Source organism: Notothenia rossii, assembly GCF_949606895.1.
Source record: "Notothenia rossii genome assembly, chromosome: 5".
Taxonomy (NCBI): domain Eukaryota; kingdom Metazoa; phylum Chordata; class Actinopteri; order Perciformes; family Nototheniidae; genus Notothenia; species Notothenia rossii.
The window spans coordinates 19214697-19237991 of record NC_136903.1 but is presented as its reverse complement, the minus strand read 5'-3'; the positions used below and the strand labels follow the sequence as shown (position 1 = coordinate 19237991).

At 40.2% G+C, this 23295-nt stretch overlaps 1 protein-coding gene across 2 annotated transcripts; it reads left to right on the top strand.

Annotated features, from left to right (window-relative positions):
• The first annotated feature begins 6685 nt into the window (after positions 1-6685).
• Positions 6686-12353, top strand: LOC307041624 (transmembrane protein 53-A). Of its 2 annotated transcripts, XM_079685082.1 has the most exons (5): positions 6686-6895; positions 9199-9246; positions 9326-9480; positions 10484-10730; positions 10889-12353. In XM_079685082.1, the coding sequence occupies exons 3-5, from the start codon at positions 9379-9381 to the stop codon at positions 11248-11250; spliced, it is 711 nt and encodes a 236-aa protein (XP_079541208.1). In that variant the 5' UTR covers positions 6686-6895; positions 9199-9246; positions 9326-9378; the 3' UTR covers positions 11251-12353. The 2 variants fall into 2 exon arrangements, with proteins under 2 accessions (XP_079541208.1, XP_079541207.1); XM_079685081.1 differs by having other exon boundaries at positions 9199-9480.
• The last annotated feature ends 10942 nt before the right edge of the window (positions 12354-23295 follow it).

Sequence of the window (23295 nt, the reverse complement as noted above, 5' to 3'; positions counted from 1 at the left end):
CAACTGATGCTGTGCCCTTCCTATTAAAGTAGGCTTCACTCAGTTGGTGTCACAATCAGTATATGAGAAACGAGAAAATTATCTTTCAATAGCATGCGTAATGAATGCTAGTGGTTACTTGTGTGCATTTATCTGAACATCTCAATTACCACCTGTCACCTTGATGCAATGTCATTACTTGACATGAATGACAATTTTCTGGTTGTGCCATGTTACTCTCTTCTTTTATTTTCTTGTTCGTGTGCTTTTTTGCCCAATAGGGGGAAGTCCAGTAGCCTCGTGGCCTAATTCAATTCTCGAGGACAGTCCTAAAATAGACACTGATCCACATACCTTAGGATGCATTTAAAGTCGGAGTTTAAAGCATATTAACACTATGTGTCTGTGTGGCTGATGAAAGGATCTGAAAAGTTCTCCATAGGCCTTTGCTGTACTATCAGGAGACATGCATTTCTAAACCAGGATTAGTATTTGAGTGAATGAACATTGATTCTTCTTCCATCCAAATGATTTAGATACATTTGGATCAAACTGCATACCAAATCAGTTCGCCAAACATATATTTAACACAATATGCAAAAACAAACATTACAATTCTGCCTGCCAAGATTTCTGGCTGTGACTGCAAATACTACGCCCAATAATGAAGAGAGCAGTTTGCCTACTGTCTCCTACATTTTCATCTTGCACAAGCTTCCTTTTGCAGGATTATATCTATTTACTCATAACAGTGGTATTCAGATGAATGTGAACAAAGATTGAAAGACAGTGAGGGCTATTTTAGATAATTTGAGAGACACTCAGTGATGAAGATAGCAACTTCCCCGAGGGGTGTGATTAACCCGCTGTCTGATGAGGACACAGGAAGGTGCCAACCCAGCCGTAACTAAAGTGACTGCAAAGGAACAATGACAAGCCAAACATATGAGCTCAGTGAGGGACATCGGGCAATTATTGCAGCCACACACTTGCTATCTTAATTCTTTGGGCAACTGGTTTCTGTTTAGACAGGTCATACTCCAACAACACAAAGTCAGCAGGGATTGGGCTCCAGCTGGTAATGTGGCCAGTCAGGACAAGAAACAGAAACAAAGCTGCACAAGCAAAGATGAGAACGAAAACAAACACATGGCCATTGTTAGGATAAAGGGAGGAAACAAACACATTTACCTAGCCTTTTCAAATGATATTCCCAAACATTTTTCCCTTTTTAAGTTTGTTACTGTAAAGGGTTAAGGGGTTAACAGACACAGTCATATTCTTGAATGACTTTGGATGTAAAGTCAAAGGAGGACATGCAAGTGAATACCTTAATAAAATGCCACACTGGGAAGCCATACATCAAACTTGTCCTTTTTGCATAGCGAATTAATAAAGACCTTCTAACAAACAATTTATATGAAACTGAAACTCGCTCAACACTACAATAACTTCAATTAACGGTGCTGTGATGAATTTCTGCGAGGAATTGCACATTCAAACAGTTACAAACATAGTCTATACTACAGCTATAAATATATGTCAAAATATATGGATGTTTTAGGACTACTTTAGGGTTTGATGACAAGCCTACAATAGAGCTTTTCACAGCAAAACATTTGACCTGTCATTGTTGGGAAAACACAGGTTTAGTATATAACATCAATGACTAGTGTTAACTGGTGTCATTGTACTGTGCTGGAATAGCTTTACGGTGACACTAAATGGAACCTAGGCATTCTGTAATCAACTTTACTTGTTAAAAATGTATAAAATCGAATAACAAATATTTGCTGTTCATGCTTTTTGTGTGTGGTAGGCCTAAAATGCTCTTGCAAGTTGTAGGATTGTAAGCAATGGGTTTGAGGCATAGACTGTATATATAAAGGTGGAGGGTACATGTGGGTGAGCATGCGCAGTATTTGCAGACGTTTTTGTGAAGTGGACTCGACAAACGGAGGCGCTGTCTGTGACGCTACTGACGTGCCTGAGTTCCTGAGTTCGTATTACACAGTAGAAGCCCCAATATCTCGGACAGTTACAATATTATACAAGGCAGTCAACAAGTCTCGTTGGCACTGGTTATGAAATAAGAAAATGGAGAGAACACTAAATAAAAGGCATTTTCCAAAAAGGGACCTGGGATCATAGTACCATTTTGTATCTTGTAATGAAATAAAATGCAATGGGTGTTTGCTTTCGGATCTTGGCCTAACATTATGAATGGAGCTAATTTCCTGCCATAACTCCACAAACAAACTAAACAAGTTTTACAAATGCCTTATGATTCACTAACAAACACAGTGTGGTTAGCAAATGCAAAACACCATATACTGCTGTGGTGTTTTCTGAAATGCTGTATTGTTTTGTGAAATGATGTGGTGTTTTGTGAAATGCTGTAGTAGTGTTTTCTGAAATGCTGTTGTGTTTTCTGAAAGGCGGTGGCATTTTGTGAAATGCTGTTGCATTTTGTGAAATGCTGTTGCGTTTTGTGAAATGCTGTAGTGTTTTGTGAAATGCTGTAGTGTTTTCTGAAAGGCTGTAGTGTTTTCTGGAATGCTGTTGTGTTTTGTGAACATTTGGAACGTCCCACACCTGCATACTGAAGTATTATTTGAATTATTTGAAGTATTAAAGTAACGTGTTATGGCAGGAAAGTTCAATCTGGTATATTCATTTTAATGTCACCTTATATAGAATGTATGTTAAACTTGTGATTTCTGCATTGAGTGACTTCTGCCTAGCAGATACCAAGAAGAGGCCCCTAGGGTCTCTCTGTTAATTATCAATAGTCCCTGCAATTAACAGGGGAATTCCCAGATACATTTTCAGATATAAGGCAGTTAAAGTCTTGTAGAATTAATGATTTATCTCCTACAGACCCCAAAAGAGGCCTTGAGACTTGGGTCACCCAGCAGTAAACGAGATAAACGTCCTTTTGAGCTTATCAATAAAATGTATTCATTCCTAGTAAGTTGACTTCAAGGTGAAAGGAAGTTCACAGAAGCCATTAAGCGACAAGAACAATTAACTTCTGTTAAAGATACATGATAGGATGTTTGTGTGTGTTGAAGATGTTTAGGGGGAATGAGTATGTGTCCTGTCAAAGAGTCCTCTGTCATGACTCCAAATCATTAATTGGGGGATCTGCCTAAGGGCAGAGGGACAAACACATACACACACGCGCGCACAGAAGCAACAGATGGAATCAACAAACTGCTGACTCACTACCTGGGGTCCCGCCCAGAAGTGAAACCGACCAATGGAACACTGCCAACTCACTGGCTAGCTCGCTCAGAAGTGAACTCGCCAATAACAAATAGCAAGGGAAGAGCAAGCGATAAAACTCCTCCCCACCTGTGTATAAATGTTGTGATCATTTTGAAGATCGGCGCTCTTGTTTTTGACTTGCCGTTCCTGAGACGTGTCTCACACGGTGGTAGAACCTGAGCCCGGAGTACTCTGCAGAGTGCTTCGTGATTAGGTGATTGGGTGATGTATTGTATGTTTTTGCCATTAAAGCAGATTATTGTTTAACCCTTATCCTGGCTGCTTTGACTTTTCCTTCTTTTAAAACAAACTCATAGAGGAACGGCGCGAAGCAGAGATTCTGCCTCAACAATACACACAAATTACTGACTGAAATAAAATAGATTCACTTTAATTAAGGATAATTGCTACGATAAATCCAAACTGACCAAGGTACATTATATTGTTGACCGTCCTTTAACTCTCACATTAGGATTTACATTGGGGCGCAATAAACCAACTCCTCTCTGCACCTATAATATATCTATATGATTTCAAGAGTTACATTTAGGTGCACAATGCTGCCTCTTGACTTGCAAGCTCTTTTACCAAACAAGCTAATGCTAGCTGGGTAAATATGACGCTCTTTGTATAAAAACAAAACTTACCTTCTTATATATCGACTTTGTCCACTTCGATTAACTTTGTTTCCTCCGGCTTCAATTTCCATCACTCTCGTTCATTCTCTCTATGGTCAGACATCAATCTGTTCCACGTAATGCGACCCCTAGAGGCCTTGAGCATTGTGTGTTTTTGGGTTTGTATGTGTTTTTTACTTTGCATATCGTTTTTGTATTTGCAACGTTTTTCTGTTGCGTTTGTTTTCGGGGTTTGTGTGTTGTATTTACTTTGCAGCATTTCTGTAAATGCAGCGTTTTTTTGTTGTAGCTGTTTTCAGGATTTGTTTGTTTTTCATTTAATTATTAGTTTCCTGCTTATGTATGCGTTTTTGGCCGTTGTCCCGCGTTTGCACCTGCTGGCCACCATAGATTTGACATGTTATTAGGAGAGTAGCGTGTGACGCAATTTATAGTTTTAATTTGTACGTCACCAGGTGTAGGACTCAAAGGACTCGGGTTAATCGAGAGGGGAGACTCGTCACGACCAGCTCATTACTAGGATCCGGGTTAATGATCCGGATGAATCAGGATTCACCCATCTCTACCCGGGAGTTCATGCTGTGGCGGGCAAGCATGAACAACAGTAAAGAGCTTAGTACCCGTATCCTCTCTCCCGTGCTTCATTCATGTATTTTTACTAATACACAACAGTTTGTTGTGGGGACATTGAGACGGGTAAAGCTGCACAGCTAATTGTTGAAAAAAAGGAGACCGCTAGATCGTTTGGGCAGAGAGAAAGGTACTTCAATGCAGAATGGTACAAAAACAGAGAGTGGTTAATTATTTTCAAAACCACTAAACGAGCCTTCTGTGAAATATGCCGATTTGCTGCATTAAAACGGCTTGTAACTTTCTCCAAATGTGGAGATGAAAGCTTTGTAAATTCCGGAGTTAATAAATGGAAAAAGTGCCCAAGCCTCCTGGACAGCCACTAAAAGTCTCATGTTCTCAGTGTGTTCAAAAAAAGTGCGTAAGTGAATAAATTAATGTTGTCTGCCTCTGTTTGCTTTAATAAAGGCTACGTAGTTATGCAGCACCCCTTGTAAAAGTATAGACTAGATTAAAACAATGGTGACGAGAATCACCTAATGATATAGCCTACTGTACTTTGGTTTCTTATTTTATTTATGTATTCGTTATGATACTATTCATCTGAAGTGAATATAATATGGATAGTTAACATTTAACTTCAAACAACATTTAAAAGAACCTTGTTTTGTGTTATGTGTGTTGGGTGATTTATGAATAAGTACTCCCACAGCTCCTTTCTTATCAACAACGAACGTATGACTTACCTTCTAGAAGTCTGGTGGATTTTTGTAAACTCCAGTCCATTCATTAGAAAGAAACACACGTTTTGCTGTAACCTGTAGCTGACTGTGCCCGCGAATCTCAGAGTGGTGCGCACGAGTATCAGAGTGTTACTATGGTTAGTGTTACGCCCCTGATAAAAGGGACAAGAGTCAAAGTTAGGTTTCATTCTCCGGTACTTTACTCGAGTCAGTCAACAAATGCAACACCTTTCAATAGCACATACAACTTGGCTATTAACACTGTATTTCAATCATGAAACTTCTTAATTACAACAATATCATTGATAAGATTATATAATTGACAACATATTACATATAACTGTGTGCATACACAATACAAAAGATGGCGCCAAATGCAACACCTTTCAATAGCACATACAACTTGGCTATTAACACTGTATTTCAATCATGAGACTCCTTAATTACCACAATATCATTGATAAGATAATGTAATTGACAACATAGCAGAACCCTCACAGAATTATTTAACTAAAATATAAAGACAAAATATTACATATAACTGTGTTCATACACAAAACACAAGATGGCGGCAAGCGCCTGCTACGCAGTGTTTATTTATGTAACCATGTAAACATTACCACACACATTCTTGGCTATCACACACATCAGCCCAAGCTGATAAAACCTAATAATAACACACTCAATATTTCACACAACCGCTTTAAAACACTCCTTACACATGTTATGTTATAGTTTGGCCCAATTTGCTATGTTTTTGTACTATCTAAATACATAAAAGGGAAGAATTTTGACAAGAGTCAAAGTTAGGTTTCATTCTCCGGTACTTTACTCGAGTGAGGAAAGTGCCGCGAAACCCCCCAGATATGTGGGTGGAGACAAGAGCAATCGATCTCCGTCTCCCAGATCAAGCCATCTAGTCGAACAGATCACACGTCTCCAAAACGAACACAAACAAACGCAGACAGAATACCTTCTCATCCTTTCCAAACATCCTACAATTAAACTACATTAACAAAGGTCAAAGGTAACAGTTAAAATACTGTCAGTTACGAAAACAATCTATAACAGTAGCAGTGGGAGAAGGCTGCAGTATGAGCGTTGGAAGCTCAAATCAAGCGACTCGCTGGCTGTGTATTTGTTGTTAAATATCAGATAAACTACAACGCATACGGGACTGGCTAGGCGGCGTGTGTGGTGGGGTGGCCAACAAATATATCAGGGTGGCCATGGCCCCCCCTGGCCCCCCCTGCTGGCGCCACTGAGTGAATCATAAGGCATTTGCTAAACTTGTTTAGTTTGTTTGTGGAGTTATGGTAGGAAAGTAGCTCCATAATTAAGTTTCAGTTCTTGACCTCTAAAGCAAAAACATTTAGACACTATTATCGTAGTGATGGAGATGGCCGGGTGGATTGCTCAGCAGCCAAATCCGTTTTCTGCAGAGCTTGTTTGAGGAACACGTTATCGCCGAAGGAGGGCAGCAGTTCGCTGAACTGCTCACTGAAGACTACTAGCATAAAGAAGGAAGAGGAGGGAGCTAAAGTGATTGAGGGAGGATTACTCAAACGGAAAAAAAAGTGACTTTGCCGACAGTATTTGTCTTTAGCTGACCTTCCACTGCTGGCAATGATGTGCTTTGGGAAAGCCCTACCCACTCAATAACCAGAAGCATCACGGGCACAAAACTAAAAGCAGGTTAGTAACAAGGCCACATGATAAGTTAGGTAGTTGCTAAACGTTTACAAACCGTTTTGAGATTGGCGTAAATTTGCGTTTTAACTTTTTTCCGATCTCCATAATTATCGTCACGTTCGTGAGTTGTTGTGTGTTAACGCTATTACGTGTATTAACGTGTGGGATAATCTGCACTAAGATTAATTAAAGTTGTGTCTCTAGCACATCGTTAACAATAAAATGCCCTTCTACCGATGTAGGAGTAAACGTTATCTCTAAGGAACATGGTTACCGCGGTAAAGTGAGTTTCAGGTTGATAATTCGACACACATTCACTTTGGATCCAGAGGCGTCTTCCTCCATCCCTCAGACTCACATCTGAGACCTCGTGGTTATCCTCAGGGTTTCAGTTAGGGACCATCAATAAATGACCGTCCAAATGACACAATACGAATGCTATTTTCAATACCTCCTTCCTAACTTGCCCAAATTAGTGAAAATTATGGTAAAACAACCACGATTAATTTTTCATCATGTGTTAAACATTTATATTACTGATTTATCATACATTTTTTCCCACATATTTGAAAGAAAAACTGTTTTTCACAAATCTATTCAGCATTGTATTACTATACTGGACAGACACACATGTTTTCATTGTATTTGACTGCTTATTCTATTTTATATTCATTGATATGACCAATACTGTATCTCGCAGAATATTTCTAGAAAATACAATTAATATTACATTATTTTTCATATACTTGCTGCTTATGCTATTTTCTGTGTTGTTAAAATGCTCTTTAAAGTTGAAGAATCCATAATTATTGTGTAAGGCAGGCAAAGTAAAATATTGCGCAAGAAGTCACGTTGGCATTGGTGAGTAATAACAATAAATGGAGAGCAGACCAAACAAACAAACAAACCAGAGGGAGCTACAAGTAATTGAGAGAGGGTAGCTTACAAGGAAAATAACACTGACTTTGTTGAAAGGATTTGTGCTTAACTGACCTTACACTGCAATAATGTGCTTTAAGAAATACCTACCTGGCCTATGAAAATTAAGCAGTTCCTTTTATTGAAGAGTCTCATTCCTGTTAAATAGCTTACATGTGAACTAATGAATCCAATTCAATGCTACATTGTATAAATAGAATGGACAATCAGACACAACAAATATGTCACAGAATTACTGCTGCATGTGTACGACCCCTAAGGATACACTGATGGACCAGAGGCCTGTACTACGAAGCCGGATTTTCGCTTAGCGGGTTAACTTCAGGGAAAACTTGGGGTTTACGACGCTGGTTCTCTTTTTAGCGGGCTAGATCTCCATGGTAACTTATGCTGAGCGGCTAACCTGAGGCCTGTTCTACGAAGCAGGATTTTTGCTTAGCGGGCTAAGTTCAGGGAAAGGGTTTCCGGTCCTACAACGCTTGTTCTCTTTTTAGCGGGCTAGATCTCCATGGTAACTTATGCTGACCTACTCCGGAGCAAAAACAAAATTAATTGAATATCACCTCCCATCTTCAGAGCAATCTGACTATTATAACATTAGCATTAAGAAATTATCATTATCATTCATATCACATCATAATGTATCATATGTCCTTATCTGAGTCAGCTGAGCCGTATCTGGCGGTGCAACACTCTTACAGTATCACATACTGTATGCAGAAGTATTATTTTAAGCAACACATTAAGTTGACGAAACACTCGCGTCAAATGTAATTAAAGTCAGATCGTGTCTTAGACGGGACAGTGATATCATAAACCTGTTAATGTACGCATTCAAACACTTTTTCTTTTGCCAGCTGTATTCACCTTGCAGGTGCAGCTATGTGGCTTTTATCCTGGATAAAGTGTTTAAGTCATTGATGTTTAAAGTTTAACTTCTTCATATTTGACTAATATTAAAGTTCACTTTTCATTCAGGAAGTATGACGCTGCGCTGTCAGTACACTTCTCCATGTTTGTGATTGGTCGAATGCTCCAAATACCACCCCTTTCATGTGAACGCGCACCTAACTAGATGAGCGATCCACTTGATAACCCGCGTTGTAGGACCGTTTAGCGAGAGCGCGTATGTTTTGGATTAGGCCAACCGGCTAACTCAAACATATCCAGGTTATGTTGAACCGGCTTCGTAGTACAGGCCTCTGGAGTGAATGTCTGTCAAACTTAACTTAACTTAAGTGCAGGCAATATTTGATATTGTTTCATTTACTAAAGGTTGGTAATGTTAGATTTGTCATTTTTACTTTTATATTAAGTTATTTTTTATATTTAACTCTTGTGCCCTTGTTTCCTATTTCATTTTGCAGACGCTTGTTGCATTTCTCGCAATGGGAAGCCTGACAACAGCAGCTATGGTAAGCAGAGCAGTTTTGAGCCGAGGCATCACTGCTCACCACCTCAGTAAGAATGTCACTTTTTATGTGAATGAATTAGAATCTCCAGTGTCTGGATGTCAGAACAAAGCCTCTGAAGACCATAAACCTCTTATGCTCATGCTGCCGTGGATGGGCGCACGTCCGCAGGCTATGGCCAAATATTGTGAAATCTACTTCCGTACCGGCTTTGATGTGCTTGTTGTGGAGAGTGAGGTAAGTAAATACACATTTAGAAAATTATCTAAAAAAATCATTCATACACAACAAAGAGGAAATTAAACCCAGTAACAGCTTTGTATTACAAGCATGTACAGCTGTAGTTATATGTTTACAATAATTGAATTGAATTAATGTTATAAATGACTAAAGATTAAATGTTAACAGCATAAAAACTACTGTTTTGAAAGGACATATCATTGTGATATTTAAAATACATCAGAATGGAGATGTGTATGATGTGTCTTTTGTCTCTCCAACAAGTCAAAACAAAAATATAATTAACTGATACCTGTGAAAGATAAAAAAAAAAGGTTATCATTAACCTCAGAGACATGAGTTAAGCAAAATATGGTATATGGTATGGATTTTTTCTCAAATCTGATCTTGGGGTCATGACTGTTTACACTCATGTTAGATATCACCAGTGAGTGAAAGGTTTGTGGTCGGTAAGGACCCCAATGCACTCATTGCAACAAAACATGAGACTCATGCCTCCAGTGGTGCAAAGGTTCATTTCATGTTAAACAGGTTGTAAATTAATGTCATACGAGTACATGCAGTGTTATGTATCCAAGACTTACTGCGTGCCAGCATTTGCCACTGTTGTACAGGTGTGGTGACTAACCACAATATATAACAATGAGCCAACAAAGGGAGGTAAGAAAGAGAGCACACTCTAGTAAGTATGTATTTTGGCAATTCAGGTAACACATAAAAAAAGTGGAATTGCTCATTTGTATTGTACAAATGGGTTATAGCAAGAAACACTAAGGGTTAATCTCGCTCAGCTACAAGAAAGCTCCACAGTGATCTGTACCAGAAAGATGGTTAAGTGCTGTGAACCTCTATTGCTATTCCTTTACAAACACTGAGACTCTGCATCTCCTGCCATTCCCAAAATAGCTGTCAGACATGCCATATCATTCCCACATTTAAACAGTCAATATCAAATGGCATATTTGAGCTCACTCATTTATTTCTGATTGTTTTACTCAAGGTGCATGAGTTCCTGTGGCCTCGCTGGGGTCTGGATCATGGGAAGAGATTGCTAGAGTTGCTCCAGACCGAACGCTTTATGTCCCGCCCACTGGTTGTCCATGCCTTCTCTATCGGTGGCTACACATTTGCTCAGTTGCTGATACATGTCTCCCAGGACATCCAGAAATATCAGGACCTTACACAGAGGATAAAAGGCCAAGTCTACGATAGTCTGGTGGTGGGCTCAGTGGAGAGGATGGCCATAGGTCAGTTCAATATTGATATGATTTAACACATTAACTAATTTCAATTATTACTCATAATGCTAAATGACACTGACTGGATTGAAAAACCAAATGTGGATACACTTATGAATAGTGCTATTCAGTTCAAATAATACTCTTTTTTTGTCCTCTTTGCCCAGGTCTTGGTAAGACTTTATTTCCACGTTTGGAGACACTGGTAACAAAAGCAAGCATGTTATACTTTGGCATGTTCAAAAGCCAGACAGTGGACTACTTTAACAAAAGCATTGATACGTTTTGGGAAACCCCTATCACCGTTCCTGCACTGTTCTTCTTTTGCGAGAACGATCCAATGAGCGACCCACGAGCCATGGAGGAGATAATTGATCGCTGGAGAAAGCGTGGGATAGACACCACAGCAAAGAAGTGGAAGGAATCAACACATGCCGGTCACCTGAAGAGGCACCAACAAGAATATCTGACCACCATAGACATGTACCTACATACACTTGGCTTTACCCAGCTAAAGGCCAAGATGTAAGATCATTTCTTTACAACACATTGCCATTTTAGAACGTATATTACGATGCCTTGACTAGAGTGCCCAGATCCTAAATTCCTAAAGAGATGTGTTAAAGATGTTGTTCATTTGTTTTTTCCAATTCAAAGCTCTTTTTAAAACGAAAATCATTACAACCAAAGTCAGTGGAATTATGTTAACCGAGAAATCTGATTTGTTTCAGGCATCAACTAAATGTTATTTACAAAGACAAAAAGTCCACTTCAGCAGTCAACTTCATTTCACTTGACCTTCACTTTATATTTAAATGCACTCTGCTTGGTATGCTGAAGTGATTATTCAAATGTTCCAGCTGTGAAAAACAGTTATGAGTTTACAACATTCATGAAGGATTGCACAATAACCACTTTGGTGGGAGTGTGTTCCAGGGGAAACTCTGTTACACCTCCTTTCTCTGTCAACGGAAATTGCTCTTTGTAGCATGAAAGAAAAGAGTATTGGTTGTAATGCTATAATCTCAGGAAGTAAACTACTTAATTGCTGCTTTGGTTGCATTTGAAAGTTTCTCACACTGGCTCTGTGACAGTGAACAAAGGGAATTGAAACCTGTTATGCAACTTTGGGAATGTTAACACTATGACGCATCTAGAATAATGACTTATGAGCTTCAGTGGTAAACCTGCATCAATGGCGGTGCCAGACAATCTACCGAAGCAGCAAGTAATAATTTTGACCTATTTAACGTTTGATAAATAAATAAAATGCCAATGGAAGTTTTTGAAACATAGAAGGAGCATTTTAAACATATTGCAAAATGTCAGTTTTATTTCAGTTAATATATTGATTTTCTTTGTGTATATCTTGTTACCTTTTTATTTTATGAACAATGTTGCTACCTGTGTAGATTTCAGAAAGCTGATATAACCATACACATGAACACCATAATACATCGAGGTTATGATATAAGTTACATAACACATAATGAGCTTCTGTGGTAAACCTGTATAAATGTCGGCCATTCAAGGTCTATGTTGGAAGAAGTGCCTCTAATGTTGTAAAGCTTTGTGTCTCAGAACTTGAACATTTTATATATTTCTGTGTGCAATAAAATTACAAGAATGTAACTGTTTTCTATTCAATGTTACTTACTGTATTGTTTATCTTTGTATACTTGTTTCTCACATACCCTTCTCATTAGTTGGGTTACTAGTAGGCCTACAGTTTATCTGTCGTTGTGCACTGGTAAGCTTTATATTTAATATGAAATATCCATAAAATATTTCACTTCCGGAGTTTTTAGTTAACTCAATGACAGAAAAGAACTGTCCTTAAGCAGAGGTGGGACAAGTAATCTGATATTGTACTTAAGTAAAAATAGAAGTACCAGAGTGCAGGAATACTCTGTTACAAAAGTCCTGTAATCAAAATGTTACTCAAGTAAAACTACAAAAGTGTTAGCATCAAAATAAACTTAAAGTAACAAAAGTAAACACAATGCAAATAAGCCCATTTCCAAATAATATATTACATGTTTTGATAATGATTATTGATGCATTAATGTGTTTAACAAAGCTTGTAAAGTGGCAGCTATTGTACTTTGTATTGCAGGTTAGCTTGTCGATGTTACTCCAGGTGTAGCTAAAATCTTATTTACGACTGTTTATATTTCACATCATTAATCAAAACCTGCTAAGTAACTAAATATATTAAATCAAGTTAGTGGAGTAAAAATACACTTGGTAGTGGGGTAAAAGAACAAAGTAGCAAACATTTGAAATACTCAAGTAAAGCACAAGTCTCTCAATAAAGTACAGTTGGCTACTTGAGTAAATGTACAATCCGTGTATCTACCGTCCAATTGTTTTTCTTTATTAAACACGTAAACGGAAGAGCGTCTGTATGTATGGAAGCCCATTTCCTTTTTATCTCATTATTTCGACTTTTTATCTCATAATTATGACTTTTCATGGGGATTTTATTTTTTTCAAGTGGCGGAAATGGGCTTCCATACGTCTGAGAGGCGTTTTTGCTTTTGAGAGGCGAAGTCCCTCCCCTTCCGGGAGCCTCCATGGGACCCCGGAAGCGGAAAATTATACATTGAATTCAATGGAGAGAGAAAACGTATCTTTTGATCCCGTTTGAATTGTGCCACGAATGACACATATGATGTTTGTCAATTTAAAAGAACATTTTGCAAGTCAAAAAAATTAAAATGTGTCGTAAAACTGTGAAGTAACACATTTGTTTGTGTTAAGCCGCTCAGTGAACTACATGTCTCTGGTCCCGCACAATACGCGTCACCAACACAAAGATGACCGTCACGTTGGCACATTTCACCTCATTCTTTCAGAATGAGAATAAAAGTATAAAACGAGGTGAAAATCACTACAAGTCTGGGCACAGTGAGAGCTGTACATACACGAAAGGGGAGTTAGTCGGTTCTGTAAGAGCCTGCATGCGGGACCGGCTTTACAAGGTTTCGGTGAGTAATATGAGCGCAATGTTTAAGGTTAATGTCAGTCAATAAGGAGGAGAATGAAAAAGAAGATGATGAACCACAGACCCGGCATATAATGACTGCAGTGTGCAGGGCTGTGTTAATTTATGTTACTGTTATCAATAGCATTAGTTGACTGAGAAAACCGTCAAGAAAAAAAGTTTAGCGATGTTACGAGTCGACTAGCATAATATGAACCACGGCTGTGATTGACAACCTGGACAGCCAGTCAGAAGCTAGAATGCCAACCTAGAGAGCCAATCAGAACCTAGAACGGGTGTACTGTATACGGGTGTGTATGCTGTGGATAACATTAGTGTTCACAAGAACAAGGTACACTCCCGTGTTTTGTTTTAGTTGCTCTTCAGATTGAAGCGGCCAGTTTTATATCGACTATATGTGTGGTCTCCTTTTTACATCTCGTTGTGTCATTTGAGTTTATTTGCTGTGTGTAGATTCAAGGATTTTGGTTATCTTGTCAATTTGTTTGGTTATCTAGGCACAGCTGTGTGTGACTCCCTCTGGTACACTGGTATGTTTTCCTAATGTAGAGAGCATTGATTAATTCATAAACTACACACTGAGTCTAGACCCTGACCAAATCCTTTTTTGTTGATCAAATGTTTTTCAAAAATGTAATACACATTAAAAAAAATACAATGTACAATCACAACCAATACAACACAAATTACAAAAAATTCAGAAAAAACAAACAACAACAATCAGACAAGAGGACAAAACTATGGAAAAATAAACCCTCCCACCCCCAGATCTGGACCATCCTTGTATTGCTCATTCAATCTATTATAGCATGTTAACAAACATGGTACTTACTTTATTTGTACAGATCTACATGGGAGAGGATGGCGTGATGCAGAGCGCTGTCTGTGGTTGTGCACGGGGGATGTACAAATGCAGCCACGCTGCAGCATTGGCAATATTTGCCATGTGGCAGATCAGCTCCACAGAAGTTGAGTGCCAGTGGAGGAAGCCTGGCACTTCAAAAGTAGTCCAGCCGGTGTCTCAACTCTACCAACAGCAAGAGGAGACATACAACCCACTGGCCAGAGACATCGCCACTGAGGAAGTAGACTTGTTCAGGTCTCCACTGAGGGGCGCAGCGTGGCATGGCATGGCTTTTGTCACCTGAGCCAGAGCTGCAGCCTCAACATCAGGCCATTTTCAACGTGCCGGAGCTGGTGAAGGAGCGTGGGGGTCGGGGGCTTGAGGCAATTCTTGCCTCAATGCGACTGAGCAGAGACCAGCAAGCTGCCATCCAGACAGCCACCGTAGGACAGCAGACAAATCCTCAGTGGCAGTTACACAGGCAGGGCAGGTTGACAGCCAGCAATTTTGGTGCTGTGTTGAGGTCGGGACTTTCATCCACTCCATGCGCGTCCCCCATGAAGAGGGTGCTTGGGGGGTACAATTTAGACGGAGTCATGGCTGTCAACTGGGGAGTTGTAAACGAGGTGTGTTTGGCCAGTGTGTTTGGCCTTTTAAGTGTGACACATATGTAGTGATAAATGCTTCACCTGACCACTGTTCCTAAATAAAAAAAGTTTTCTGCATCGTCAGTCATTTTTTCCAAATAATTACCAATATTTCACAAATTCTTCATGTCAACTTAAGAGCACAGCTGTATGTTGAGTGTCAGCTTTGCTTGGTTCATCTTACTGGGGGGCAGCTACATGGATGTCGGTGCAGTCCACAATCATTTTGCAGTTGAAGGCAGAATGAATTTATTATTGACTCAGAATGAAGCACAACTTCATGTCATACAATACATTGACTTTATTTGTAACTGTGTAAAAAAATAAAGCATTTATTAGCAAGCAGGACCTGCAGGAACAGAGAATGGTGATGGATGGAGCTGGGAAGAGAGAAGAATAAAGAAAACAGATCAACTTTATTATCGGATATTAAAAATTCAATTTCAAAACAAGTTGCTGCTCCTACAGTTTTCTAGTATGTAAAGATGATTTCACATGACCTATGCAAAATATCACACTCAATACATGTGTCTCTCTGGGGGGTGCATTGTGCCTTTGATGTATATAAATAATATACCATAACCAAATACTATTACGTACAGTGGAAATCAGGTTGCCAGAGCAGGTCAGTCCAGTGTGCATGTTCCTCAGGGTCTCAGCAGTTACAGGTGAGGTAAAGAAAATAAAAGAGAAAAAGGTCAGTAACAACACTTTAAAGTAACAACACTGAATAATTATCTATTTTAATAATTTTCTCTCAGTAATCACTCAACTACTGTCTTTCCAAGCAACAGATTGACTCACCCTCACTGTCATCACAATGACACATGTCCAGAAGAATGTCATGCAAAGCTCCCTGCCTGCCTGCCTTCCTTCGACTCTCCCTGAACTGCTTCCTTAGCACCCGGTGGAGGGCGCAGTAGGCCACTCTTCAAATGTTTCACGAAATACTTACCATGATGACTACTCTTACTGTTTAACATTTTGGTGTACTTCATGTAATAAAATAATAACTTAATGGTAAGGCTACTAAAAATGACAAGGCTAAGTAATGTAATGCTAACTAACGTGCTCGCTACTCGTCGCTACTAGCTAGGTAGCTAACTTGACTATGTTCGATGCACAACATGTATATTACCTATGATATTACCTGATATGTCTGATCCAGCGACTCCTGGTCCTTTCATAAGAGGGGAAGCGATAGAACGAGCAAGTGGTATGATCACTTTTGTGATTACAACATGGTACAAAGCACACAGGCATCTTGTAAAAGTGAATTTATTGGAGCAATCTCTTATATTTATTGGAGGGAATAAATCAGTTATGAAATCTTCTTCTTCGCTTTAATTACGAGTCGCAACCACTTGGAGCATTATCGCCTGTGACATCACATGCGCGACCCAGAATGGGATTTGGGATTTGTAGTCTTTGTAGTCGCGTATTTTTCATAGTCTTATATTTCAACAGTATTACGACAAAATGTGACTTTTTTGACATGGAAATGATTGTTTAAGATTGACAAACATCATATGTGTAGTTCGTGGCACAATTCAAACGGGATCAAAAGATACGTTTTCTCTCTCCATTGAATTCAATGTATAATTTTTCGCTTCCGGGGTCCCATGGACCGGAAGTAGATGGGCGTGACTTCGCCTCCTTGGAGCGAGGGGCGGGGCGAAACTCACGGAAGTGATTTCAAAACAAAAGCACTCGTTTGCTAAAATCACACTTTGAATCACTACAGTATCCTGCTGAAGGAACGGTGGGAATTTAGCGATTACAACGAAAACGGTCAAGATACATATTGAGCCCATAAAATGGATGCTATTAAGGGCTGTAAATATAGTAAGCCTCTGTCTAAAATGGACAACATTGTTAGGAGATTTAAACTATAGGCCTACAGCAGTTCTGCACTGCGGTCACTCAGCCGCCTCTCGAGTTTGTTTTTTCAAATCAGCTGCTATTCATTTTTCCTGCTATATTTGACGATTGACACACATATTTGTTACCACAAGTTCTTAAGGAAACTCACACTGTTGGACTCGGTTCTAGTTTGACTTCTACCAAAAAATAAAGTACTTTTACTGTGTACTTTGTGAGTAATCCTCTGTCAAAGTCCCCTCCTTAGTAGCCTACATAATGCATGTTTTTCTGCTATCTTTGATGAATGATAAAAATATAATGTTACCATTAGTTCTTAATGAAATTGATACTGCTTGACTTTGTATTAGTTAGCCTACTACTTACAATACATTGAAGTACTTTTACTGTGTATTTTTGGAGAAATGCTCTGTCAAAATCCCCTGCTGAGAGAGTAGCATGAAGCTGCAGCGTCGGAGACGGCAGATACAGACTGGTAGATAGATCGTTCAGCAGTTCTCCATGAAGGTAAAGTTAGCAAACATTCTCTTGTGAAATGCAAATGGAGTTGCAATGTGTCTGCATTAAAAGCAGCCTGAATGTTATGATCAGTTCCATTTGAGCAATAAATCAAAAATAAGTCCTTCTATGATTTGTTTGTGGTGACCAGTTACTTGATTCAGATGTTTGGTATTCATAATTTACACTTTAAAATAATATGATCACAAAATAATAATACTACAATTCTATGTTCTTATGTTTAAGGGTATACCATTTACAGATGTGGATTAAATTGCAGACCAGGATATCATTTTCACTGCTTGTACTGCCAATCAATGCTGGCGCGCAAAGCTAACATTGTAAAACACCTGGCTTTTTGCAAGGCAAAGCACTCTGCCATAACCCCCATCATCACAGATCCAGCAATCCCCATCATCACAGATCCAACAATCCCCATCATCACAGATCCAGCAACCCCCATCATCACAGATCCAGCAATCCCCATCATCACAGGGGGAAAGATGCAAAGGGTCCGTGCAGAGCCAGTACTGAAGAAGAAATGTCCCTTATGCCATGTTCTCATAAATACAAAAAATGTGAAAAGGCCCATGGAAAGAAAGCACTCAGCCGAACGAAAGGACATAACCGTAAGTTCACACCTACAAAGTGAATGCATAGATCCTGAAAATGGAGTCTATGCTGTCCACAAAGCCTTCCATGGAACAAGTATTCCTCTGCATGTTCAGAATAAAGTGTGGGGAGAAAATCAATCAATCAATCAATGTTTATTTATATAGCCCAATATCACAAATGTTACATTTGTCTCAGTGGACTTCACAGTTTGTACAGAATATCAGTATGACAATACGACACCCTCTGTCCTTAGACCCTCACATCGTACAAGGAAAAACTTCCAGAGAAAACCCCACAGTTTAAAGGGAAAAATGGGAGAAACCTCAGGGAGAGCAACAGAGGAGGGATCCCTCTCCCAGGACGGACAGACGTGCAATAGATGCCGTGTGTAAATTGAAAAGATAATACATTTGCAACATAGGTAGTCCAAATGTTTTGAAATGCATGTGTGTATAATAAGAAGATGAATCCACGAGGATATCCATCCAGGACTTATGATCCAGGACCGCAGCCACGACTCAAGATCCAGGACTCGCAATCCATGACACAGGACCGCAGGATCATCCATGACTCCGGATCCCGACGTATATAGACACCAAAAAGAAAGAAATTTGGGGAAGCTGGGTTAATCGGAACATGAGAGTACACAGGTATAGACAGAGAGAAGGAAGAAGTAAGATGTCCCCCGACAAACTAAGCCTATATCAGCAAAACTAGGGGCTGAATCTAATCAGCCCTAACTATAAGCTTTATCAAAAAGGAAAGTCTTAAGCGCACTCTTAAAAACGGATAGGGTGTCTGCCGTCCGAACACAAACTGGAAGCTGATTCCACAAAAGTGGAGCTTGATTGATCAGCATGTCTCTTGTGAAAACAATGAGTGCCAGGTGAACATGGAGTTGGCATGGAGGAGTGGAATTAAAGCCTATCAATGTACACATTTAAAATCCATAACCTACTGTTTATCCTATGCCTCCCCTATTGAGCTTGATGAAGAAATTCTAACGGAGATGGTGAACAACAAATGGTTTGGTGAAGATAAAAAGAGTATTCGTATTAAGTCGTGTTTTATATCTACAGCTGCCTGAAGGCATAATTCGCAGGATCCTTATGCGTGTCGTTCTCGAGGATGGTGATCCTGCAATATGCACGCTAGCTCTTACCTGCGAGAGGTTTAACTACATCGTGAGCCAGGGGTCATTCCGAAAGGAAGCCCACTTCAACTGGCTTTACAGTAAGTTTATAAAGTGTCTTTACTTCTGCCTGCTTCTATCCTAGTATTATGAAGTTGATTGTCTAAGAGTAAGGTCAGCTAAATTAAGGAAGGTTTTGTTCTTTTCTGTCTGAATTGTAATTGTTGTAGTGGCAATTTCTTATATTACTTTATATAGTAAAACCAAATGATGATATTATGCTTAGAAATTGTTTGGTCAACTCGACCTGTTGTACCACACGGTAGCATCCCGCCAAGGTCGTACCTGGAAGATGCAGCCCTCCCTATGAGAGCATTGTAAGATAACAGTTTTCTAAGGAAAGTCTTATCTCTTTTACTTCCTGCACAGCAACAGTCCTCTATAAAACACACACACACATTATACCCTGTGTGCACTCCTGCAGACTACTCTGTATTCTGTACTCTGTGAGACATGTACCTTTGAAGCGCTTCAAATAAAGAACCAACGAAAGACAACGCTGCTTGCTTTCACCAGTTTATTACTGATTACTCTCATTGTACATCTTTGCAGTATTGACAAGTTTAAAATATCCACGACAATTTGGTGTCAGAAGAGTGGGATCTCTGAAAGCTCCATCGGGGACACCTACGGACGCTGGTGGTCGCTCCGGGATCCTCGGATTCTCCTCTACCTCGACAGAAAACGTACGGGACGAGAGGACCAGCGCCGGGGTGAAACCGATTGACTTCACAAGATCCAATGAACTCAAAAGGCCTTCAATGCTCGGTGAGATGTACAATTTCTAATTGTTTAAAAGTAAAACGTAATTAACCTCCATGACATTTATAAGGCGAGCTGCTCAAAAGTAGGATATTTGGTATATCCGTCGTAAAAGGTTTTACGATCAGTTTTTGTGTGATTTGTACTGGGGAACAAATATCACATCACCGACGGGTGAAAAATTGTGTTTGGTAACACGGGGTGTTTTGATAACACTTAAAGACTTTCTCCATGGGGACAAAGCAGAGTAGGGGGGCAGGCCAACCTCCTGAGGGCCCAATTGTAGATGTCATGCGAGCAAAATATGGTGAAGACAGCTTATCAGAGTTGGAAATATGGACGGAAATGTTCGGATTTCCAAAGGGAGGTTCTTTGAGTAAAAATTAAAGACCTAAAGGAAACATTACAAGTTCATGAGGATGATATGAGGAAGAAAAATAAAGTTGAAGTAAAAGAGTTCGATAAAATAGAAAGTCACAGAAAGTGTTTGAAATATTGGGAGGATGAAGCAGAATGTCGCAAAAGGAGGCAGTAGCCTCAGTGTCAAAGAAAATATTAAGGTTGAAGATGAATGTGAAGAAAATAAGGAAAATAAAGAATTTCCAAAACCATGTAAACTCCAGACATCTCTGTATCTTTCCATTGCAGGCCTGAATGACCCTCTCCTCGACTCTGGGTGTCCTTCCTTTTCCTCCCCCGGTGTACAACCCTGGCAATCCGGCTGGCTCACCTCAACCACCTCCCCCGCCACTACAAGCCCCAGCCATGCAGTCAGCAGACTCCCCGTCAACTCCAAGCTCGTCCACCCCCATCAGGCCAAAGTATTCCGGGACAACAGCGGGATAAACAAACCTGATGCCCTAGGGGACCAAGCGGGCGTTTGGGAGACACACCTCAGTAATGCCTTCCTCAACGGACTCACAGCCACAGCGCAAGCCGCACAGAATGCTGGCCGCTCACAATACCGAGGGAGAGACAGAGGAGGTTTTCCGAGGCAGAGGACGAGAAGCAAGACCTTCAAACGACGATGTTTTAAGTGTGGCAGTGTTGAACATTGGATCCGGGACTGCCCACAGAACACTGGCAGCGGAGGCAGAGGGGGACAACAAGAACGTGGCCATTCACAATCAGACTGACCTACACCAGAAAAGGGAGGAAGGGGCCCAATCGAGTGAGACGGAAATTCAGCCTGCAGCTTCAAAAAAGGGAAGTGATACACACACACATTATGCAAGCTATTGATAGAGTAGAGTGTGCACCTACACCCACTGTAAGCACATATGTAAATTATGACGAAGCCTCATTTAAGAAATGTCCAACACTCACACTGACAATTATGGGCACTGATTTAACTTTTCTGGTTGACTCAGGGGCCACACACTCCGTGATAAAAATGGCAGATTTGCCAAATTGTACATTTAGTAGTATTTATCCACTCAATAGGAGCAAGGTGTAAGCGGCAGGTGTAACTATAAAGGAGAAGTTTTCAGTACCAGTCCAGTGTAAAGATAACGGTGATGACAGCCACCCATTTCCCACATCAGTCAAACACAGTTTCCTTCTGTCATCTGTCTGCCGATACATTTACTGGGCAGAGATCTGATCCTCCGGTTTCTACAAATGAGGGTCTAAAAGTCAGACAACCATCTCCCACGATGGTCCAAAAACTCTAATTTGACGAAGAATTGTTGTATGTGTATCAATGGCTTGCAACATTTCCTGATTCTCAGAAACTGTTGCGTTTGGCCTTTCAGCGTGTCTCCTCACTGGCTGTATTCATGGAGGCTTCTCATTTACATTGCACTGCTAGCGTTTCTGATGATACATGCAAATACTATGATGAACAGTTTCTGTTGGAATGTGTAAATGATAACATCATGCTTGAAACAATGTATTGGAGCTCCCTGCGCAGCGCTATTTCAGTCACACTCACACCCACACAACACAAGCTGTATCAAATCCCAGGGGCGGTCCCGCACATTTCCCTAGCAAGGGGCCCCACTGATAGATAGAGGGATTTGGGTCCACTCGTTAAAGTTTGGGAGTCAGCCACTGATTGGGCACCTACACACACAGAATATTTCATGTACTCTATGTCACATGACGTGTATAAAATGAAAATGTGCACGAACGTAGCCGTTCTGCGCACATTGCTGTTGGTTGAGATTGATGACGTTGGTAATGCCACTTTTCCCGCCTTTACGGGTAATTCTCATATTTCTGAGCTTCCTGCCGCGCTCTCAGATGTGCCTCCCACACTCTGGGCAGCTCACAAATATGAAGTAGGTTTAATCCGCTCTGCCGAACCTGTTGTAATCACTCCAAAGTCTACGTACCGTCCCAACCAACCCCAGTACCCATTAAAAACGTGAAGCCATTGATGGCATTCGTCCAGTTTTTACCTCTCTGCTTAAACAAGGGGTCATTGTTGCATGTAATGATTCTCCAGTCCGCACTCCTGTTTTTCCGGTTAAAAAGATCCGTGACAAACCCCCTGACGAATGGAGATTTGTGCAGGATTTACGAGCTGTAAATGAAGTTTGTACATGCACACGCACCGCTCGTTTCCAAATCCTTATCTGATTCTTTCCCAAGTTCCAGCCTCTGCAGCATTTTTCACTGTTGTAGACCTCTCAAATGCATTTTTCAGTGTCCCTGTACACAAAGACAGTCAATTTTGGTTTGCATGAGGGTAAACCTTACACATTCACACGTTTGTGTCAAGGCTACTACAAATCTCCTACTGTGTACAACCAAGCATTGTGTACAAGTTTGGCCTCTCTCCAAGTTTCTAAAGGCACCGCTCTCATACAATATGTTGATGACCTCATGATTTGCGCACCCACAGCAGAACAGTGTGAAGCTGATACCATTTCCTTGTTAAAACACCTCACAGCCGAGGGCCACAAGGCCAGTTTGTCTAAACTTCAATATGTGCAAAAGACAGTTACATTTCTGGGTCACATCATTTCAGGGGAGGGAAAAACGCTTTCAGATAAGCGTATTGCATCATTGGCTGCCCTGCCAAAACCTGTCACTAAGCGACAGATGATGTTATTTTTGGGTAGGTGTTAATACTGCAGGTCATTCATTCCTAACTATTCTCCGCTCGAACAGCCACTCCGTAC